This window comes from Sorex fumeus, unplaced genomic scaffold (genome assembly GCF_029834395.1).
Source record: "Sorex fumeus unplaced genomic scaffold, SorFum_2.1 ptg000034l, whole genome shotgun sequence".
Classification (NCBI taxonomy): domain Eukaryota; kingdom Metazoa; phylum Chordata; class Mammalia; order Eulipotyphla; family Soricidae; genus Sorex; species Sorex fumeus.
In genome coordinates, this window is record NW_026606091.1 from 24,230,665 (window position 1) to 24,254,086 (window position 23,422).

General features: G+C 45.6%; 1 protein-coding gene across 1 annotated transcript; it reads right to left on the reverse strand.

The window, feature by feature from the left end:
• Positions 1 to 459: 459 nt before the first annotated feature.
• On the reverse strand, positions 460 to 21,280 carry LOC130026583 (protein SPATA31F1-like). The gene is made up of 8 exons (XM_056117427.1): positions 21,242 to 21,280; positions 20,648 to 20,809; positions 18,853 to 18,898; positions 18,278 to 18,338; positions 17,078 to 17,184; positions 14,242 to 16,912; positions 13,635 to 14,130; positions 460 to 522 (listed from the first exon to the last, which is right to left on the reverse strand). Exons 1-8 carry the CDS (start codon positions 21,278 to 21,280, stop codon positions 460 to 462), a joined length of 3,645 nt encoding a protein of 1,214 aa, XP_055973402.1.
• Between the last annotated feature and the right edge of the window lie 2,142 nt (positions 21,281 to 23,422).

The window sequence follows — 23,422 nt, forward strand, 5'->3', positions numbered from 1 at the left end:
AGGTGCTTGGGGGACCATAGGGGATGCTGGGACTTGAACCCGGGTCAGCTGCGTGCAAAGCAAACACCCTACCCGCTATACTATCACTTTAGCCCCCAAATAAGTCAATTTCTTGGGTCTTTCACTTGGTCTCATGGCCGGAAATCCCAGCTCTCTAGTCGCCTGCTCGACCTGCTACCTCCTCTGTGAAAATCACTGCGTATGTAGTGGGCAGTTTCTGAGGAGTGGCGGGCCGAGAGGTAGGTTAGCATGGCCAGGAAGGTTGTGTGTGTGGGCGGAATGTAGATGATTCTAGAGTCTTGCCATGTTAGTTTATTTTCATTGTTTTTAACCCTGCCTGCACTTCAGAACCATGTAAGGTGCTAATAAAAAACGTGTAAGAAGCTAATAAAAGAGTAAGAGGCACCGTCTCAGATCAGAAGCAAGGGATCTGTTGTTTTACTAAGTTCTTCAAGTCCTCTAAGCAGTTTGTGGGGTGGGCCCATTTTGCTCCACCACCTGAACTCCAGATGGACACAGAGCCTGTGGAAAGGAGCAAAGCTGGTGGGGAAGAGGTGAGACGAAGTTGTTGTGATACACCCCTAACCTTTCTGGAGTGTGCGTGTGTGTGTGTGTGTGTGTGTGTGCGTGTGTGTGTGTGTGTGCGTGCACACGCTCTGGCCTTGCACAGCTTGTGGAATAAGGGGAAACAGAGCTGGATGAGGGCCCCAAGGGCTGGAGTGCATGCTTTGCCTGTGGGAACCCTGGGGTCCATCCGGCCCTGCAGAGCCCCCTGAACATAGTCCCCTGAGTATCCTGGGTGTCCCCCCCCCCACCTCTCCTCCCCCTCCTGCTCCAAGGCAGAGGGTGGCAGGGAACAGGTGGGAACTGTGCTACTTTCTGTGGAAAACCCCAGCTTCCTTCTCTTTTGGGACCGTCTATCTTTGCTGTGTGTGCCACGTGTGTGTGGGCATATGTTATGGGGGTTTATGTTGTGGAGGTGGTTTCAACAAATGTCATGTGTTGATAGTGTCCACAGTCACTTGGTTCCATCCTCAACCACTTTTCTCCACTCAGGAAACTCCTGGGGATATATTCTGCGCCTCCACCTCTGCACCTGAGGCTGTAGTGTAGATCATTGTTTCTTGACCTTTTTCTGACTCTAGCCCCCTTCAGATTTTTCTGCTTTGTCCCAGGCACCTTCCCTCCTCCTGTGGGTTGGTCTACTAGTGTTACGCCATGCACCCCTGTGCTCCATTTATACAGTTTTAAAACTTGTGATCCCCTTATTCCAGGGGATCCAGGGGGAGCCATATGGCTTCAGGTTGAGAACAATGGTGTAATGTAATTTTTGTTTGTTTGAGGGCCACACTGGCAGTGCTCAGGGCTTACTCCTGGCTCTGAGCTCAGGGATCACTCCCATGGGGGGCTCAGGGGATCCTATGTGGTGCCCATGTTGTCTGTGTGCAAGGCAAGTGCCTTCCTCTCCGTACTTTCTCTCTAGCCCTGAGAAGGCTGGTGTAGACCAGGACAATCTTAGAGATGCTGAGGCCTTCCCACCTGCTATAAGGGCTTAGAACACAAGTTAGGGGTTCTGGGGAGGAAGAAAACCTTTGGGAACTTTGCCAGATATAGATCACTGGCAAGACAAGAATCCAGGGCTGGGAGAGTTGCTCACACAGGCTTGGGGATGGGAGTCACTGGACAGGGAACAGGGGACATCCGGGACACTGGACTACAGTTCTGGGAGCCTATGGGGCTCAGGTGAGCATGAGAGGGAGGCACAAGGGAGCCAGAAAAGGAGGGAGCCCAGATATAGCCCTTTTCTCCTGGAGAGGGCAATGAGGGAGTGGGGACCTCCACACTGCACTCCAACCCCCAACATTTCTCTAGCCATAGCTTCTGGCTGGGCTCATCTCATTCTAGAATCCCAGTTGAACCCCAAGCTTTGTGCAAAAACGTGGAATATGTGGCTCAGAACCAAGCTGTTTTTTTTTTTAATCCTGGTGATTAAGGGTCCTCAATCTATCTAAATTCTATCTTGCCCCAACAGTTCGTAGTCTCCGATTTGAGGAATTGTCTCTCCAGATTTTTAAAAATTATTTTTTGTCATTGAATCACCACGAAATACACAGTTACAAAGTTGCTCATGATTGCCTCTTAGTCACACAATGGTTCTAACACCTGTCCCTTCAGTATATATTTCCTACCATCAATACATCCAGTTTCTCTCCCATCACTCCGTCCCTAGCCCCTTTTCTTCTTTCTCTCTTTCCTTTAGGGTATTGATTTGCAATACAGGTACTGAGAGGTTGTCACATACACCCCTTTATCTACTTTCAGCACTCAATTCTTGTCCAGGGCCATCATTTCCAATTATAATTGTCATATCTCTTACTGTCCCCCACCCATCACTTGTGAAAGGCTTCTAGCCATGAGCCAGTCCTCCTGGTCATCGTTTCTACTGTTCTTGTGTATTAGTCTCATACTATGTGTTTTTTTTTAAAAAGTCATAAATGATATTTTTGAATATCATAATATATATATATATATATACATATATATATATATTTGCTTTTTGGGTCACACCCAGCGATGCTCAGGGGATACTTCTGGCTCTGCACTCAGGAATCACTCCTAGCGGTGCTCAGGGGACCATATGGTATGCTGGGAATTGAACCTGGGTCGGCCGCGTGTAAGGCAAACGCCCTACCAGCTGTGCTATCGCTCCAGTCCCTCATAATGATATTTTAAAAAAATACCATAAGTGAATGCAATCATTCCATGTCTATCCCTCTTCTCTGTCTCATTTCATTCAAGTCCCTGTCTTTTTTTTTTTTTAAAGTATATGTGCTGCTAAAGTGAGAACCCAAATCCCTCTCTTGGTCCTCCGGTCAGCCTGGATGTTGGTAGAAGGGGGCTAGCAGACCCACAAAGCCACATCCAGAGAGTCTGAGCATCAAAAGATTTCAGTCCAATGACCAGAGCTTTTTGATTGGTCTGTTCATGAGGGAGTAGGGGTGTCAGAAACCTCTGGGCTACCAAGATGTGGAGGAGTGTCATGTGAGCCCTGAAGTCAGGGCAGTAGGTGAGCGGGGGAGCAAGGGACAAGTGACTGACTTCGGCTTGATCAGTAAGTTCAAAGTGAATACTCTTTATCACGCAGCTGGAGAGGCTGGAGCAGGAGAGAAGGGTATACGGAGCCGCACACCCCTCACCCTCACAGCAGGTACACAGTCTTTCTCTCTTGCCCACTCACTCGTTTGCTCGCTCTCTCATTCGCTTGCTCATTCTCTCACTCGTGCTCTTTCGTTCTCTCTCATTCTCTCTCTCTCCTCCTTTCTTTACTCACAAACAGTGTTCAGAGGGCATGAAGGCTCCTCTTGGGCAAAACTCAGCCATTAAGGCCAAAGGGTTCAATGTTTGATTCCCACGATGTGGTACCATACAGACGTGGTGCTGGGATGAAGTGAGAGAGAATGCTTTCTAAAGGACAGGTGCCTGGACAGACTAGATAGATGGCCAAGGTGTGGGAATTGCAAAAGTCTAGAAATTTCTCCCATTGGAAAGTAGCCAATCGCTTCCATCCTAAGCCCATGCTCCCGCCCAATGGGAGTTGCAAGGCAACAGATGCTCCCAGCTTGGCAGGCAGGCTGGGAGGGCTATGGCAGGAATTTTCAGCTCAGAGGTCGAGCTCGTCCCGGAAAAGGGCTTGGGGTGGGCTGGACCCCTGTAGTGTTGGATGTCTAGCAGGGCCAAAGGGTCTGAGTACTTCAACTCGCCTAGGTTCCCAGCAAAGCACTGGGCCCGTCAGGGCCAAAATACGCTGCTGACATTGCAGCTGCTGCCAAAGAGCCCCTGAATTCCTGGGATGCAAATGTGACAGTGGTCTTGATATACGTGTGATTGAGTGCTGTGTAGATCATGTTTTGATGTGTAGCCACCCAGGATAAGGGTTAGCGAGGACTGTGTTTAGGATTACACTGACATGGTACTAAGTGGGCTTATGTGTGGGTTTTGGGGGGTAAAACTTGGCAGAATTATCTTCACTGGAGGTGTCTGCCTGGTCAGCTGCACCAAAAGATGCCAGCATTCAGGGCGCTGAGTAAGCTGGGAAGACACAGGGATTGGTGTGCAGATGGGAGAGGGCTGCTGAAGAGACAGTGGATCATTGGCTGACCTGGTCATTTCTATCTTCTCTCTTGAAGAGAAACGTTTCTTGGAGACCAGGGGTATACATGTGGATTCTAGATTATGATACAAGGAAAGCAGGAGGACAGAAATAACAAACTAGAGCTTAGAGGAGAAAGAGACAGGTCTGGTCGGAGCAGGCCAATGAAGCTGTGTGAGGGGAGCGGCTTTGAAGGATGTGTTTGGACTATGTGCTTGTGGATCTGCAAGACAAGCAGTGTCTAGGTCTATATACACCTCTGTGTGTGTGTGTGTGTGTGTGTGTGTGTGTGTGCTTGCCACACAGTTTACTCCTGACTCTGTGCTCAGGGTTTACTCCTAGTAGCTTTTGAGGGATCATTTGTGATTCTAGAAAGTGAACCAGGGTCGGTCTATGTGCGGTCTTTGTTTTCGTATGTGCTTAAATTTTTTTTTTCTTTTCCATTTTTGGACCACACTTGGAGGTGCTCAGAGTTTACTACTGACTCTGTGTTCGGGGACCTGGGCAGCATTTGAGGGACCCTATGTAGCACCAGGAAGTGAGCCAGGGTCTGCCACATGCAAGGCAAGCCCCCTCCCTATAGCACTCTCTCTCCAGCCCTGTATTCACGGTGTGTCTATGCCTGTGTCTGATGGTGTGGAGGCGACGGCAGAGGCATATGCACACATTCATGAGTATGCAGGTGCATTTCTATGTGACATCACTGAGTTTGTCCCTTTCTGGTCATGCATCTGTGTGGCTGAATATGCATGTCCATTCTGTGGACTCTGGCTATGTGAGGTTCTGCTCTGCTCTGTCTCTTCACCTGACCCCTCTGCCTTGCTGCACCCCGGCTGCCAGCACATTTTACTCCATGGAATCTCTTTCGTTCCCATTGCTTCCCTTCCCAAAGTCTGCATTCCCTTGGGTCCAGCTGCCTGCTGGGGCCCTGCCCCCGTGGCCTCTGTAGTTGGCTTGACCTTGGGAAGGCTACACTGTGGAAATCCCCCAATATGTACTCTGCCTGGCCATGGACCCAGAGAGTTACAGGGGTGGAGAGGACAAGGCGGGAAAGGGGGCCAGTTGGCAGCACCTACCCCTCATTCTGGAAAGAGTGTGCTCCCTGGGGCCCCTTGCCAGGCCCCCTTTTTCACTGTGTGCGCTCTCATCCGGATCAAGTATTAGACCCTGCAGTCTGTTTCTGGGGTGGGAATGTAAGCCCAGTCAGACCTGTTAGGGATCTGGTTTTGCGTGTCCCCAGCACCTTAACTTCCATCTCCCCACCTAAAGCCACGCTTGTCCTCTCTTCTCTACCTCTCTGCAGTGAACACAGGAACCACTCAGGTCCCTGATCTATGAAACAGGAGGGTCTATACCACGGACCCAAGGTGCAGATGCAGGTGTGCTGGGATTTTTGGTGGAAGAGGGCCTCTCACACAATGTCTCCACAGAGTTTATGCGTTTGTTTCCTCTCCTGTTGGATGCATGCAGCGGAGAAAAAATGAAGGAACCCTAAAAATCTCTCCTCTTGGTCTCAGTATTAAAGAGAAGAGAGTCTGTGAAAAATCTCTCTCCTCCACTGCAGACAGTGAGAGACTGAAATTTCCACTGGAGAATTCTGAAGTGCCTTTAGGGGAGCTCAGGCTCAAGTCTGGAGGGGGCAGAGCCATTTACCATGGCAAGAGGCTACCTCAAAGGTGAACTCCAAATTTCCAAGGAAGAATTGACATATGGATTGGGAGATATCTCAACAAGCTGAGTGCATGTGGTACATGCAGAGGGTCTGGTTCATTTCCCAGCACCACACGGTACTCGGTCACAGAGTGGAGACTGACCTCTGGAAATAGAACCAAGAGCAGCTCTGAGCACTGATGCGGGTGGCTCAAAACAAAGCAAAGGAAAAATCGTCTAATTCCCAGCATCTACCATCAATTCCAGAGCAGTGACTCTTAACTTTGTGCTCTCCCTGAGGGTCTTGTTTTCTGATTTTCTCTCTCTGGCCTAGAGGGAATGGGAGGGAGGAGATTTTGCCTGAGCTGGGATGGCCTGAATGATTCTTTCTCCCTGCCTAAGTCACAGGCTCTGAGTCTTCGTCTCTCAGTCCTGACTGCTGAGAAGTCAGAATCCTGAGGGTTTCAATTCCAGATCCTTCTCTGAAGTGAACCCCACAGGATTCTGACTTGTAGGACTTGGTTAGAACTTTGTACTCATGCTGCTCTGGAGCAGGTATGAGCATGGTGGGGAAGTGGGGGACGGGGGGAGGGGGGCCATGGGAAGGACTGGTCCACCTAAGCCAGGATGTGTGCACACTAACCTCGGTCTCGCACCTGACACTGACCCTTCCCAGTCAGTTCCTTTCACTGTTGCCTCCTCCTCCTCTCTGTGCTGTGTGACTCCCTCCCAGCTCCCACTAGGCAGGGAGGATGTGCCTGTCACGAGACCTCCTGTGATCTCTGGGTGCTTTGGGAAAACACCTGGAGGATGTGGCTCAGCAGGCTGGAGTTTGGACCCCTTACCCTGGTGGTTCCACAGAGCTGGGCTTTCAACTCCGAGGTACAGAATCAGCAAAGACACGTTTATGCTTCTTCCCAGCCTTGTTTTTCTGTACCCTTCTAGCAGCAGACACATTGGACTAAGTGATGGGGTCCTGTCAGAGAAATGGAATCCTCTTGTTCATTGGGATGAATCACCTGGGATATCTTTAGGAATCGGTGAGGCAGGGCATCCCTAGTCCTCTATAACACAACAGGATGAAGCTCCAGCTTAGTTAGTTCTTCTTTCTATCCTCCACGGGACTGGGAAGAATTTGAAATTACAATCTGAACCTGACTCTAAGTATAATATATATATGTGTGTGTGTGTGTGTGTGTGTGTGTGTGTGTGTGTGTGTGTGTGTGTGAGGTTCTTCCCTTTTGCTCGGGGCAGCCTTTCCCCTTCCAACTTGGCATATTTATCTTCCCACACCTGAATAACCTGGTCCCTGACCAAATACTAAGATGCCACATTTGCGTTTTCTTTGTGAAGACACATTCTTATTTCTTGCTAGCAAGCACATTTTATGCTCTCTGTCTTATCCTGTCTTGACCACAAACTTCAATCTTCTTTTCTGCTTTCTGCTTTTACTTGCTGCTATCTACTTTTAATTATTTAATATAATTTTTAAATTTTATAAAGTAGTTTACAATATTTCATTACATTTAATATTCAAACACCAATCCCACCACCATTACACCTTCCCACCACCATATTTTGGGTGTTTTCACCTTGAATCCCAATCCCTGTTCCAAAGCAGAACCAAAATAATGTATTTTGTATTGTTTGTTATGAAAAACTGCTGAAAATGCTACAAAAAAGTATCCTTAGAAGAAAGAGGGTGCGGATTGTTGTATTCCACCTAGGGGGTCATTAAACCCTTCTATGAGATCATTAACATGTTGTTAGAAGTTGAGCCTAGTGCGCATGTATATATGTATATATATATAAAATAACTGTAAAAAATATTTCCCTCTAAGATTGGTTGCCTCCCACTTTGAACCTCATCAAATGAGGTGCGGTTCTCTTGGAGTATGGGCAGGGTGTGTGGTATGAAATGTCATGCCGCCACAAATATGGACATGTGGTCCAGTAATAGGTTCATTCATGGGTGAGGCTTGGCCTGAGCATGTGGAGAGCAGCCATGAGCGTGACGGCGGTCGAGTTCTGGAGGTTTTTGGCTGCCAGTGATAGGTCCCTTGGGGCTGGAAGGGCTCTCACTCACCCTCCTCTGGGGCGCCCCTAGTGAAACAGCCTGGCTCAGGGTGCGGCAGCATGGTTATGGTGAATGTCATGTTATGCTCCCTTCTGGGAGAGAAGGATATGCAATCTCGCTATCTACTTTTTAGACCATTAAAAAAACTTTAAAAACTTCCCTTCCAAAATTCCTCTCATCTCTGTGGCTATTGGCTAATATTCTTTGTATCTCTATCTGTTCTCACAGTTTATTCCTCTTCTTGACTCTTTTTCCATCAACATATCATAGGCCATATCTCCTCCTTTAAACAACCGATTTAAGTATCATTTACTTGTATTTCTGCATTTCTGAGAAACAAAACAATTCTGTTATCACATATTCTTCCATTCTCCTTTGCATCCACTCCAGTCATCCCTTACCTCCATCACCTCAATTCCATTGTTCTCAAGATTACCAGTGCTCTATATTCTAAATATAAGTGCTAAGCTCTGAGTCCTTATCTTACTCAACTAAATGGTGACTTTTCATGTATTTAGTTTCTCTGAAAATATTTTCCTTTCTTGACTTCTAGTGTATCACTAGAAGTTAATGTTTTCTTTCTATCCTTCTCCTGGAGCTTTATATTTAGATATCTTCTTTTTTAAAAAATATTTTAGACCTTATTTAAACACCATGATTTACAAAGTTGTTCATAATAGTTTTCAGGTATTCGGCATTCCAGCACCAGTTCCACCAGGATGATCTTTCCTCCATCTATATCCTTAGTTACCCTCCACCCTCCAAGCCTGAGACCTTAACAGACACAAAATAATTTACTTCATATTGCTTATTATAACATATATCTCACAATGGTATTACTCAAGTCCTTTTCCGAGTAACTGAGATGTTAGGTGCTAGCTGAGACTTTAGTGTTATTATTTATTTTTTTTAGCTCACTGAGCTTATTGGGTGAGCTTAACTTATACAAAGCTGAACTGAGCTTAACTTATACAGTGTTCCCATCAAATCTTATGTGTGCCTACTGGACTGTCACTACTGTGAACTTTGAAGATGTAGTGTGGTCGCACATGCAACTGTGTGCTCCAGGAGTTGTGGAACTGAGATGACTCAGCAGCATGGGTTCTTAGCTGGACTGTTTATATGCCAAAGAAATCAGGTGTGGATGGACAACTGGGCCTTTTATCAGGGCAGAGACTTTGCCCACTTCCATCCTAAGAAGGTTTCAGAGGTCTGGGCCAGGAGATCAGGTTTACCTGGGTTAACTCAGCTGGATTGTCTCTCTCTAGATCTCTTCTTTTAGTGATCTTTATCCAGTTTTATGATTTACATATACCTATCTATCTCATTCTATTCTTATCATTTTTCTTCTTTTTTGTGGGGAGTCATACTTAGTCATTCTTAGAACTTACTCCTGTCTCGGTGCTCAGGGATCACTCATGGTAGGGCTCAGGGGACCATATGGGATGCCAGGTACTGAAACCAACTTGGTTGGTCGAGAGCAAGGTAAGCAGCCTACCCAATGTACTATTGTACCAACCCATTACCCATCATATTTCTGTCATCTATGACTATTACTAGCCACCTGCACTGTCAGGTTTTTGTGTTAAGAACATAATGTCATAAGTGTAGTTTGGGGACTGGAGCAATAGCACAACAAGTAGAGCACTTGCCTTGCATGCTGCCTACTTGAGTTCAATCCCTGGCATCCCACAGAGCTTACTTGTGTGTTCAGAAGCAAACCCTGAACACAGCTGAGTGTGGCCCCCAAACAAAACAAAACAAAGTGTAGTTTTGAGTAGTGGGTGGAGGGTAGGTATGTTATTTTAGAAATTATAGCATCAGAAGTAGGAGAAGTGGGGGCAGAGAAATAGTATAGTGGGTAGGGTGTTTACCTTGTATGTTGCTAACCTGGGTTTGATCCCCGGTACCCCATATGGTCCCCTATCCCATCAGGAGTGATTCCTAAGTGCAGAGACAGAAATAAAAACTGAGCGCCGCTGGGTGTGGCCCTCCCAAAAAACAAAACAAAACAAAACAAAACAAAAAGTAGTGGGAGGTGGCAGTGTTCTGAATTTATGTTGATGGTAGATAAAACAGGATTCTGATGGATTAGGTTTTGTTAGGGGAAAAAAGTCAAGAATGACACCAGGCCCGAATAAAGATAAAGTTGCCATTAATTGATGCAGTGAACACTTGTGATTGGAACATGCTGGTATGTGTGATTGGTGTTGTTCAGATATAGGAATTAGGCATTCATTTTTCTGTTTGAAATTGGATATCCAAATATATTTGTTGAAAGACAATTTGAATATGTGAGGCTGTACCTCATGAGATAGAGCTCCATTGTGCAGTCCTACATCCTGTTCATCATGTTGGTATAATACCTTGTATATAGCTTAGTACTAACATAATTTAAATGTTGAAATTTCTCATGATAAATTTACTATGCATATTCTGGAGTCCTCCATTAGATACATTGTCCTATTGAAGAATCCCTTATTTGACAGTTCTGATAATTAGGGTGCATCCCAGCCTTCAATTTGAATTCAAATACTGTATTAATTGCTACTCACTGTTCAAAATTTTGGGGATATGAGACACTATTGCAATCATTCAGACAGCAATGTATGAAAAATGAGACAGTAGAAATAAAAGAAACGTGTGTCTAGAGATGATAAAGTAGGTAGGGCACTTGCTTTTCACATGGCTGACCCTGGTTCAATCCCTAGCTCCCCCATGGGTCCCCCTAAGCACCACCAGGAGTGATCCCTAAGTGCAGAGCCAGGAATAAATTCTGAGCATAGCAGAGTGCTACCCTAAAACAAAACAAAAACAAAAAACAAAACAAAAGGAAGGCCAAAGTTGAAAGCTGTCAAAATTGGAACCAGAGACTAACAACATTTGGACTGAGCAAACAAGAGACAGTAGAAATAAAAGAAATGTGTGTCTAGAGATGTATGTATAGTGGGTAGGACATTTGGACTGAGCAAAAGCATGGGTTTATAGAACATGATTTCTTTATATTATAGAACAATATTTTGGACATGCGCACCTTGAAGCTCCTCTTGAATTTCTCCCACTTGGTGGGGCCCAGGTCCCCAGTGCCTTGGTCCAGCTCCTGCCTCTCAGAGAGCCTGGCAAGCTACCGAGAGTATCCCTTCTGCACGGGCAGAGCCTAGCAAGCTTCCCGTGGAGTATTTGATATGCCAAAACCAGTAACTATAACAGGTCTCATTCTCCTGACTTTGAAAGAGCCTCCAGTCACTGGGAAAAGATGAGTAAGAAGAGGCTGCTAAAATCTCAGGGCTGGGAGGAATAGAGACATTATGGTGCCTGCTTGAGTAAATTGATGATCAATGGGATGACAGTGATACAGTGATAAAACAATATGCTGGGTAAAAAGTGACTATTTAAAAAATTTGAATTTATCTGCACAGACTTTGACAAAAAAGCTCTATGCATATGGACAAAGTGAAACTTGGTATATTCACCTCCAAAATCCTGAAAGGACTTGATCTTGACTTATATTTGTTGCTCTGGGCTGGAGTGATAGCAGAGCGGTAGAGCATTTTCCTTGCACGCAGCCAACATGGCCAACCCAAGTTCGGTTCCTCTGCCCCTCTCGGAGAGCCCGGCAAGCTACCAAGAGTATCTCACCCTCACGGCAAAGCCTGGCAAGCTACCCGTGACATATTCTATATGCCAAACACAGTAACAAATCTCACAATGGAGATGTTACTGGGCCCGCTCGAGCAAATCGATGAACAACTGGAGGACAGGGACAGGGACAGTGACAGTGATTTGTTGCTCTATTCTTTTGAGTCTTTTTTTTTCCTTTCAGTTTTTGGGTCACACCCAACGATGGTCAGGGATTACTCATGGCTCTAAGCTGCTCAGGAATCACTCCTGGTGGCCCTCAGGGTACCATATGGGGTCCCGGTGGTCAAACCTGGGGCAGCTCTGTGCCAGGCAAACGCCTGACCTCTGCACTATCGCTCCTGCCCTTATTCTTTTGGATCTTTGTGAAAGCAAGAGAGCTACAGAAGATTCGCAGATGAATTCTTCAAAAGATCTAAGAGCTAAAGATCTTTTGAAGGGAGCAGAAAAGACTGATATTGTGCTTTTGACATCCTGTTATTTTAGTTGGATACTTTGTTGTGTTTTTGATCACACCAGAAGGGCTCAGGAGCCATCTGTAGCAGAGTATTTTGTGCAGGGGACCATGCAGTGCTGAGGATAAAACCTGGACCTCCTGACCAGCTGGCCATTCTAGGGGAAAGGGCAGCTCAGATAGAGAAGGGAGCACCAAATAAAGGGTGTTTGGAGGATCCTCCCAGGATGGGAGATGCATGTTGAAAGTAGACTATGGACCGAACATGATTGCCACTCAATGCCTCCTTTGCAGACCACAACACCCAAAAGGATAGAGAGAGCAAAAGGGAATGCCCTGCCACAGAGGCAGGGTGGGCTGGGGAGGATGGGGGTGGGAGGGTTACTGGGATCCATGGTGGTGGAAAATGGGCACTGGTGGAGGGATGGGCATTTGATCATTGTATAATCGAAACCCAAGCACAAAAATTTGTAAGTCTACAACTGTACCTCATGGTATTTCACTAATAAAAATCTAAAAAAAAAAAAACAAAAAAACTTGGACCTCCTGAAGGCAAAGCATGTACTCTAGCCTTTTGAGATATCTCCCTGGACCTGGGTGTGTGATTTTGATAAGCACGGAGCATTTCAAGGCTGGGGGGCACTGTAACAATTCCCTAAAAACCTTCCCTTCTAAAGGCAGCTCAGATAGAGAAGGGAACACCAAGTATGCGAGCCGAATGCAGACTATAGATCGAACACAATGGCCACTCAGTACCTCTAGTGCAAACTACAACACCCAAAAGGAAAGAGAGAACAAAAGGGAATGCCCTGCCTCAGAGGTGGGGTGAGATGGGGTGGGGATGGGGTGGGGTGGTGGGAGGGATACTGGCATCACTGGTGGTGGTGAATGGGCACTGGTGGAGGGATGGGTACTCGATCATTGTATGACTGAAACACAAGCTCGAAAGTTTGTAAGTCTGTAACTGTACCCCACAGTGACTCACTGATAAAAAATTAAAAATAAAACAAAACAAAACAAAAAACCTTCCCCTCTAGAGTGTGAGATTCCTGACTACTTATCTGTACTATCCTGCACTCTACATTACTCTTTGGGTCAGGGACACTAAAGAAAACAATGGCAGAAACCACACCAGGCTTTAACTTCAATGCATCTTAGACAAGGTCCTTCCTTCTGAAGTGCTCTTGTCCTTTTTTTTTTTTTCACTGCCCAATATAGGGCTGGAAGTTGTGTGGAATGCTGACCCAGTTTAAGTGCGAGGCCCTTTTAGCCTCCTTCCTGCTTTTCCCTTAACAAGTCACAGTGGAGAGAGGGAGCAGACAGACAACTCTTGCTTAGAGAAATAAGTGCTTTATGGATGGTGCTCTAGCCCACCTACATATGAAAAATAATTGACAGGAGCGGTTCTCTTCATGGGACGCAGACCCTGGGAACCTACAGACTTTTTTGATTGTGCCAGTCTTCTTGAGCAGACCAGCTTTCCCTCTAAAGAGAGTTGAATTATGATAGGTTCCTTAGTTGGGTGGCAAAGCCCTTCGAGGACAATGCCGAGGGCAGTGGCGGGGAAGACCCGGGGCTGAGGCAGAGTGGAGGTGGTGGGAGCAGGAGCGGCGCTGAAGCTTATTGTCTGGGAAACGGGGGCCATGCAGAGAGGCCATGCTCACCTGCTTCGGAGTGGGGGGACATTGGGCCTTGGGCTTCCCTCTTTGCTCCATGGGACTCTTGGCTGGAGCCAGGTTCCTTTGAACATTTTCTTTTCTGGTTACTTTCTCTGCTGAATAGAGCATGTGCTCCTCATGCCTATTGGCCATTGTCTTGGGGGGGTTAATAGAGTGCAGAAAGGATTTCATCTTACTTCTCAAGTCTGATTCTGCAAGGCTGGGCCTTTTGTGAGTAGGGACTGGCATTCTCTGGCCTTGCACAACTCGATTTTGCAATGTTTGGCCCTGCAATGGCTTCCTCTGCAGGGGTTGTTTCAGGAGAGCCTGGCCCTGAGACATGTGAGGCCGTGTGGACTGGGCATACTGAGCAACCCTTGCTGGTTTGAGGATGACATTCTCTTTGGTTTGGCTGCCTCTCAGGTTACTCTTCTCAGAGTGTTTTCTGTCATGGGTTCCTAGAGTCTGCTTTGGAAGCGTAAGCTGAAGGTTATCCCGGGGACTGCGTGGACAGGGCACATCCTGGAGAAAGTCAGGGCTTTGGTTCTGGAAACCATGGGATGCCCTGTGGTCTTCATCAGGGAGACTTTCTCTTATTGAAGCTAGTACAAACCCAGCATCCTCTTCTCCCTGGTTGCCCACATTTTTGGGTATCTCTCTATCTTCTTTCTTTTCTGCCAGTGTGGAGACTTGGGCTGAGTCCATACTTTTGCCAGAGCTATGAGACTCATGATCCGAAGGCTCTTCTACAATGGGGTTGCTCACAGTGGCTTCCAGTTGAACACAAAGCACCTGGGTCTCTGTGATCTCTCCACTGGGCTGTGAGATCTTGGCGACCCAGTTGTTAGAATCCTGGGGTACTTCACTGGCAAGAGGTTGCTTCTGATTCTGCAGTACCGCCTTTAACTCAATGCCTGACTGTGTTTTATGGTGGAGCTGGTCTGGATTTAGGTCACAAGGAGTATCTGCTGGGACGATGATATCGTCGGACAATGTTTTCTCTTTCTTGTTTAAAGTCCCAAGAGACTCCAGTGTGGTTATGATTTCTAGATTTCTTTTCCTGGACTCCTTTGCCTTAATAGGGATTCCCAACTGTACCTCGAGGATCTTCTTTTTCAGATGGAAATTGAGTTTGCCACATTTAGTGTTTTGGAGTAAGATGGATCTAAGAGGCTCTGACTCACTTTCTAGAGTCACTGGCTCAGCTACTTCTTCCATTTGTGCTTCAGCCTGGAAGTCATCTGCAGCATCAGCACAAGTGTTTTCAGTGTCTCTTGAGCATGGTTCAGGACTTAGACACAGCTTTTCTGATGAGATCTTCTGAGTCAGAGATTCGGCTGGGCTTTCTACAGCCTTTGGAAGCATCTCTGTCATTATAGCTTGGGTAATTCTTTCAGGGGACATGGCCCTGGAGAGAGTCACATAATAAAGAGCAGGAAACCCTGACAAGAAGGCCATATATTTGTGCCTCAACGTTACCTCCAGCTTCTCAAGGGCTGCCTTAGACAGGATTTGGGGTACCTTCGAGTGTGCAGGGACTGCATCTGATGGGTCTTGTTTCTGTTGATCAAGGGTCACTGGACTCCTGGGTATTGGTTCATCTTGTGAACCTGAATCAGTTGCTGCCTGTAACTCCAAGTTCTTGCTTTCTGGGATGCAGGTGAAAGGAGCTACTTTCAGATTTTCAGGAATACTATGTCCCCAGGAACTATATATACAGGCAGGGACGTTGCCCTGGAGAATCTGCCCACATTTTGAATGTATGTGGCTCTGTAATATTGCCTTGGCCTGGGCAAACAAGTGTGGTGTGTGAACTACCTCTGTGTGCATGAGATGTGAGAATGGCTCACCAGCTAAAGTGGCTTCTAGGTCTGTGGGCTTGGAGACACTCACATTGGTGTCTACTCCTGTTTTTCTCCATGACAGAGGCTGCTGGTCATTGTGGGACAGAACCAGCTTTCTGGGCTGCTGGGTCTTCTCATACAGGCTCCAGGGATGATGAATCAACTGCCTTTGGAGGTGAAAATCCAGTGGCCTCCTGGAATGCTCCAGAAAGAATAAGAATCCCCTGGTGTGGACTGAGGTAGGCTCCTGTGGCCAAGAAGTTTCCACTGTTCCAGAGGATGGGGATTTGTCATAGGGCATATGTTGCATGGGGCTCAGGACATGCTGAGAGCCTTGAAAAATTGCTGGCAAACCCCACTGCAGTTGGAATTGCTTCTGTAGCAAGTGCCACTCCAAAGCTTCACACTCAGCTAAAGTCAAAAATGGGACATTATTCTGAGTTTCCTGGCGTTCTGATGAAGGGATCTCATTTGAGGATGGTTGGAAAGAGGGTTGGACTGACTGGGGTGGTGTTTTAGGTAATAAGGGGAGAAGAGAGAGCTTTTGAAAGAGAAAATGATCCTTCATGGGCAGCCTAGACAAGCTCTCATTCAAGGACAATTCTTGAGAACACCATCCTGAATGCAGGGACTCACTATGCAAAGAAGGGAGGCCACAAAATAACTGTCTGTATTTTTGCTGCAAATCACTCATCGAATCATCAATCTGTTGGCCAGGAAGTGTATAGAAACTGTCTAAGTCTTTAAAAGCTGGAGAGGGTAAGACTAGAGACAGGTGGTTTTGGATTCGCTGATAGTGGTATTGATGTGCTGGGTCAATTATGGACCATTCTGAAACCCAGAAGGCCTGGGTGGGCTGGCCAGCCATACATGAACCCCAGGTCTGGTAAGATAAAGTCCCAAATCTTTCTATAGCCAAATTAGGAGGATAATGCTGGATGAAAGAAAGTGGTTGGTTGTTTTCAGGTTGGTAAAAGAGTGGTGGGTGTGGCATAAACTGCCTCATTGACTCCTCCACTCGTCTAGGAAGCCCCCACCTCTGGAAGTGCATCCATTTTTTCATATGTACTTCAAGCAGCCTCAGGATTTCAGGATTATAAATTGACGGGTGGGTCGGGTGCACAGTGACCATGTGCATGGCCACAGGGTGTGCCAGAGTATTGGCAGTTATATTTTGGTTCATAGTCAGCATTGGGACTGGGGGATTCAGGCCTTGATACCCACAGATAAAGTTGGGGCTTCTTTGCATCACTGCCTGCTGGATGTTAGGAGCATTAGGGTTTTCTGGCCTTAAATATAAACTGGTCTCTGGATCCTTGGGCACTTCTTTGACTTGAAATTCCTCGTTTAGCTGGTTGTGCTCAGCCCAATAATCATGGACGCTGGCTAAACTAGGTGACGGAGCATGCAACTGGGTGACGGAGCTCTGACTTTTGGTGTCTGACACCACAGGGTCGTCACATGGATGTGCCAGCTCGGTGGAGTGTGACAGGGATCGGTGCTCCAAATTCTGCTCAAAAGTCACAGTAGATTTGGATATAAACTCTGGGCAGGAAGTGCTCTGTAATGGCCTCTGTGCATTTTTGGAGATTGGAGTGTGCTCACCTGCCAGTAGCTGCTGAATCTCCAGAGCCACATCATTGCAGATGTCACAGCATGGATTTGCGCACAGGAGTTGCCGCACACTTCCTTCCTGAGGGTGCCAGCCCTGGCTGGGGAAGGAAACAGAGAAACAGTTATTAAGGGAGTGACACATACCTGCTTGGGCCTGTGTGGGCTGGGGCTGGCGCTGCTCTCCTCTAGGGCTGTAAACAACCCTGGGCTCAACACCCCATGGCTGTCTGGAGTACCGCTTTTTCTCAGAAACATGCAGCAGGAGTGGATTGCTGTCTGAGGAGTTGGGGCTGGTGGACAAAGTGTCTGACAACCACAAGCATGATAGTCCAGAAGTGGTGGGAAGTCTTTGCTGACCTGGAGGGGTCTGCCAACCCAAAAGCGGAGGATGTCTCTATTGACTGGGAAGTGGAGGAAGGTCTCTGCTAAGTGGGAAGTCTAGGTCTCTGATCACCCGGAAGTGTATGTGTAGGAAATCTCTGCTGCCCCATGTTGAGAAGCTGAAGCAGAGGAAGGGAAGCTGCCCATGGGGAGCTGGTGATGAACCTATGGGGCAGCCCCAGGAGATCACCAGCTAGTTCCTGGAGTCAGTCTTATTTGGGAATGAGAAGGCCCACAGCCTGATTCAGTGCTTCTACACTGAGGCAATGTGTCCAAGTGGGGACTCTGTATTCTGGGGACTGTGGGGTGAGCATGGTCTCTCTTGGGAACCCACCCCATCCTCTGGACATTTAGGCAGAGGATAAAATGCTGGGCTGGGGTCTGTGCCGGCTACTAGAGTCTCTGAAGGTGAACTAGAGAAGCCATCAGCAGGGGCAGCCAGACTCCCAGGCACCTGTCCTTGAAAGGTGCAGCTGGACAGAGATTGTGGCCATGGTGACTGATTTATGCACTCATGTATCCATTCTCTGGTGGCTGACAGCAAAGGTGTGTAGAGTCTTTCATGAACTCTCATGGAATCCAGTCACACCCGAATTTCAGACCACTATGAACATAACCCAGAGCAGATCTGAGTGCTTCTCCTGAGACCTGAGACTTCTCATCTCCTGGGCCCGGTAACCCATCTGAAGAGTGTTCCATCTCCAGTGTGCCCCTGCGCATATCCTTCTCCTTAGCCTCATCCTAGGCCAAGCTAAGAAATATTCACAGGCTTGGCAGGGAGTAGGACAATTGTAACAATGAATAAATCACCTTTTAATCACAGAAAGCAGTTTCTTTGGCTTCTCAAATTCTTCTTCAAAATGACTCCTAGCTGAGAAATCAGGAAAGAGTGTTACATTAGGAGAAGTTTCAAAGATGTGTGATAAGAAGCTGCAGATCTTTGAATGAAAGGAGAATTGAAATCCCAACCCCCAAGGATCTATGGCCTTCCTGTACATAACTTTATCAGCTATATGTGGTGTCTAAGACTTTTGATTGTAACTATCAGACTGAGGAAGGTAATATCATCAATGCCCATTTTATGAATAACAACACAGAGATAAAGTGACCTCCTTGGGGTCACAAAAGCCATAAATGACACAGTTGTAGAATTTCACCCTGCTTCTTACTCCCAGGAAGAAAAGTGGAGAGTTTTGGGATATTCCCAGGTTATGATTTCCCACTCAAGAAAGTCTTCTTGGAGAATTTTCCAATTTGTATCTTGAAGGCTTCAGTGGTGAGAGCACCTGGTTCCTGGCATAAGGGCTCTTTGAGGGCCAGGATCCATGATGCCTTCACCCTCAGTGCAGGTTATGAGAGATGACGGGCAGAGAATGGAACTTTACCTCTTGATGCTGCGTTTCTTGACCTTAGCTTAACTTTCCGGTAATGCTTAAAGAGAAAAAAAATTAGTGGGTAAATGTAGAATGCCATATTTTAAAAAATTGTTTTGGGGTCATTCCTAGTGATGCATGGGGGCTACTCCTGGCTTGGTGTTCAGGGTTGTCTCTTGGCAGATCCAGACCCATGTGGTATAAGGACTGAAGTGGGGTCTCTACACCCAGCACAGGTACTCTATCCTTTTGAGCTCTCTTTCTGGCTCCAAATTTTATATACTTTTTCTTGCCTAAAATGAGAAAAAGAATAAAGCAGTTCCTCATCATTGTATTCAACTACTTCTATTTTAATTTACTTTCCTATCTTTCCTTCCATACTCCTAACTACATTTTCCACTTCTCTCCTCTCTGAATCATTTTGAGGTTCCTCCTTATTCTAATCCTCCCACTAAATTCTCACATAAGTACTATTAAATGAGGCTTCTATTGGAAAGAGAGAGAAAAGAAAAAGATTCAAGGCTGGGCAGCTCTAATCACAGCAGACTGTTGGGACAAAGAGATGTTTAGATGCTTGCCTTAAATGAGACCCACCAATCAACAGAACTGGGAATGGGTGACCTCCCCGTATCTCCTACTGTTTCTGGCAACTTGGCAGTCACTCTGGCTGGTGCCATATAGTCTCATCAATGGCCATGATCTAGAGACTCAATATAAATCTCTCAGAAGAGAGCATAAAACAACTCACCATAGCCATGCCGCCGGATCCCACGCCAAGCTGTTTCATTTGGGGCAACCCAGAGGGGGGTGGGTGAGGCCCCTCCGAGCCCCAAGGAGCCAGCTCTGGCAGCCAAAAACCTCCAGAACTCAACTGCCGCCATGCGTATGGCTGCTCTCCACACGCTCGGACCGAACCTCACCCACGAATGAACCTATTCCTGGCCAAGGAATATCTCATACCTCACACCATTAATATTCCAAGAGTAGCACACCACATTTGATGGAATTTAAAGTAGAAAGCAACCAATCTTAGAAGGAAATATATTTTTACAGATATAAGTACACAACGCTCAAACTTCAATAACATGTTAGTAATCTCTTATAGAAGGCTTAATGGCCCCTGGGTGAGATACAACAATCTACACACACTTTCCTCTAAGGAAACTTTTTTGTATCATTTTCAGTGTTTTTTTTTTCATAAGAATAAAAAAATTATTTTGGTTCTACTTTGGGGCAGGGGTTGGGGTTCGGGATGGAAACATCCAAAATATGGTGATGGTAAAATGTAATGGTGGTGGGATTATGGTCGAATATTAAATGTAATAAAATATTGTGAACTACTTTATAAAAATAAAATTAAAAAGTGAGATCCACTAAAATTGGATCTTCTGTACTACACATATTCCCCTGAACACTGCCAGGGCTCATTCCTGAGTACAAAGTCAGGAGAAGGCCCTAGGCAAGGTGTGTCCCCAAAGCAAACAAAAAAAAAACCCAGAAATAACAGGAGACTTATGTTTACAGCTGTCTTAATAGACTGCCAAACAGAATAATCTCCCATATCAGAAGGTTTTCTGTATCTTTTGAGATAGATTTCCTCTAAGAACTCAACCTAAAGCAGGTAGATATTTCAATTCACATTATAATTAGATTACACTGCTGGGATGTCCTGGTAATCAATGATCTGGGCTCTGAGAAGGAAAATACTCCAAAGATGAACTATATGTGTGGTATTCAACTTGTCTGGTAGGTAGAAGATTCTCCTCTGGGGTTTAGTAAGTTCAATGGAGTCGTAGTTTTTCCCTACCTGGCAGTAGCTCCTTTTAGATTTCAGTGTAATTCTATGGTAATTCCTTTTAAGTTGCCAGATAATTAGGATAATAATAAAAATAGAACCATATATATATAGGGGATAGCCAACATCCCACAGAACAAAAGTAGGGCTCAGCATGGCCTCAGCCACATCAGTCTGAGACCAGTCATGTGTATAGGCTTTCAGATTCCAGGTGCCTAGTATCTCCAATACTGAGCTGTGTCATGGTAACCTCACAGATGATGGAACCAGGGCTCACAATGCATCACAAAGCCCTCCTATATCTCAAGGAAGTGCTGTGTTCTAGACCTTCCTTTGAGGAAACCTTTTTATTTTTGGTTTATTTGTTTGTTTTGGTTCAGGGGCCAAACCTGGTGATGCTCAGGGGTTACTTATGGCTCTGCACTCACAAATTACTCTTGGCTGTGCTCAGGGGACCATGTAGGATACTGGGCATTGAATAATCTCTCTGGCCCCCTGAGGGAAAGTGGGTTTAGGCTATATATGAGAGTGTCTGTGTTATTGTTATTTTTTTTTGGTAAGGGTTACAGAGGGGACTAAATTGTCCTCTCACCGTGTCTGTGTTACCACTATCTCTTCATTTTCCACACTGTAATCCAGCCCCATGGCCCAGTGTTTTCCTGCATGGTAACTCTCTGGAAAATGGGTGTTTAGGAATCAGAGTACTTCTGAACAATCATGACTGATAGGGGAAACTTGACAGATTTTCCCACCTATACTGGAAATACATCTATTAGTGTACAAAAGCATCTACACAGACTATGGGGATAGCACAGTCCAGTTAAGATCAAATGGACAACTTTGATCTTATAGGTGATGGATGATCATTATGCAGAAGTACTAAAGGGAAGCATGAATAATATGGTAGGAAAATGTCAAGTAGGCTTTTTTGGGTCCTGTGGCAGTGCTTGGAGCTGCTTCCAGTGCTTAGGCGGGACCATGAGGTCTAGGGAATCCAACCTGGACATCCTGCATGTAAAGTATGCATTTCATCAATTTAATTATATTCCTGGATCCCTAAAGTTGACTCTTTTTTAAATGTAAATATTTAGAGGAAGGGGATTTTCCAGTCTGTGTTGGGTGAAGACAAGACATATATGCTCATGCATGCATGTATGCGCTCCCTTCTGGTGCACCATTCAGAGTTTTGTTTTTCAGAGCTGAGTCTAATTTTGTGACTCCATTCTGATGTCAGGAAGATTAGTTTTTGTATAGATTAGTGGCCACTTCCAACTAAGAGGTACAAACTAATTCGTATCTGGTAACTTATTTTTTTGTTGTTGTTTTTGTGTCACACCCGGCGATGCTCAGGGATTACTCCTGGCTTTACACTCAGGAGTTACTCCTGGCAGTGCTCAGGGGACCATATGGGATGCTGGGAATTGAACCCGGGTCGGCCGCATGCAAGGAAAACTCCCTACCCGCTGTGCTATTGCTCCAGCCCCTCGTCTGGTAACTTATTTATCTACTCTGGATATATGATACTAATCAGAGAGAATATTTTCTTTTCAACCTGAATTTTGGGAATGTATGCAGAAAGATATTTGTTTTGTTGGTAAGAAATAATATCTGTTTCTAATCAGCACCTGAATCAATCACTCCTCCACCCTGACTATACTACCTTATAACTTTAATATACAAGGATTCTGAAATTGTTTGAGAAAGTCTTTTTCTGGTGACAGTGACATAGGCGACATAGGCCAAAAAAATTATTAGGCATGAAAATTCTGAAGAGACAATTTGGTTCTACTTTCAATAACAAATCCTCCAACTAGCTGGCATGGCAAGCCCTCAGTTCCCTAAACTGGGCAGTCTCAAGTGTATAAAAAATCTAGTCATGTTGCCTTCCTATTCTCAAAACATGTAACTACTATCTAGTTTCTAAATAAATATTAATTCACCCAAAGTTAGAGCCAAGAATCTAGAATAAATAGAATCATATACTCTCTTGTGAGGTACAGGTTACAGATATTATATTTCAGAGAGTGAGCATGGTTAAGATCAAAGTGGTCAGAGGAACTTGTGGATAAAGAGGGACATTGAAGTTAGAGGTGCAGCCTGTGGAGGCTGCTATATTTATATATTAAATATATATTTAATATATAAATATATATATTTAATATTTAATATATAAATATAGCATATATTTCAGATGGGATAGAAATTTACCAGTAAGTGCAGGGTCACTGAGGAATAGACCACAGAGAGTATATGTTAGTAAGAAATGAATTCTAAAGTTGGAGAGATATAACAGTGGGTAAGGCATTTGTCTTGTACCTGGCCATTGTAGGTTTGATCCTCAGCATCCCATTGGTACCCCAAGCTCTACCAGGAGTGATCTTTAACTTCGAGCCAGGAGTAAACTCTAAGTATTGCTGGGTGTGGCTCCAAAGCAACAAAACAAAACAAAATAAAAAGAAATTATATATCTAGTAGATATTGGGCAGGTGAAGTGGAGAGGATGTGGGAAAATATTGGAGGAGGAGAGATGAAGTCTCTTTCTCTCTCTCTTTTTTTTTCTTTTTGGGTCACACCTGGCTATGCACAGGGCTTACTCTTGGCTCTGCACTCAGGAATTGCTCCTGGTGGTACTCGGGGAACCATTTGGGATGCTGGGAATCGAACCCAGGTTGGCTGCATGCGACACAAACTCCCTACCTTCTGTGCTATCACTCCAGCCCCTGGGATGAAGTCTCTTGGGGAGGTATTTCTTTTTTAAAAATGACAAATTATTTAAAAAATCAGTTG

Bases quoted from the DNA above. Each gene is read 5' to 3' on its own strand.
- LOC130026583 (XM_056117427.1), bottom strand. From the start codon at position 21,280: ATGGGGCTGGATTACAGTGTGGAAAATGAAGAGATAGTG. The intron at 16,913-17,077 runs GTGAGCACACTC...CTGTGGTGTCAG, and splicing joins GATTCAGCAGCTACTGGCAG to ACACCAAAAGTCAGAGCTCC. The intron at 14,131-14,241 runs GTTTGTACTAGC...CTGTCCACGCAG, and splicing joins CAGGGAGAAGAGGATGCTGG to TCCCCGGGATAACCTTCAGC.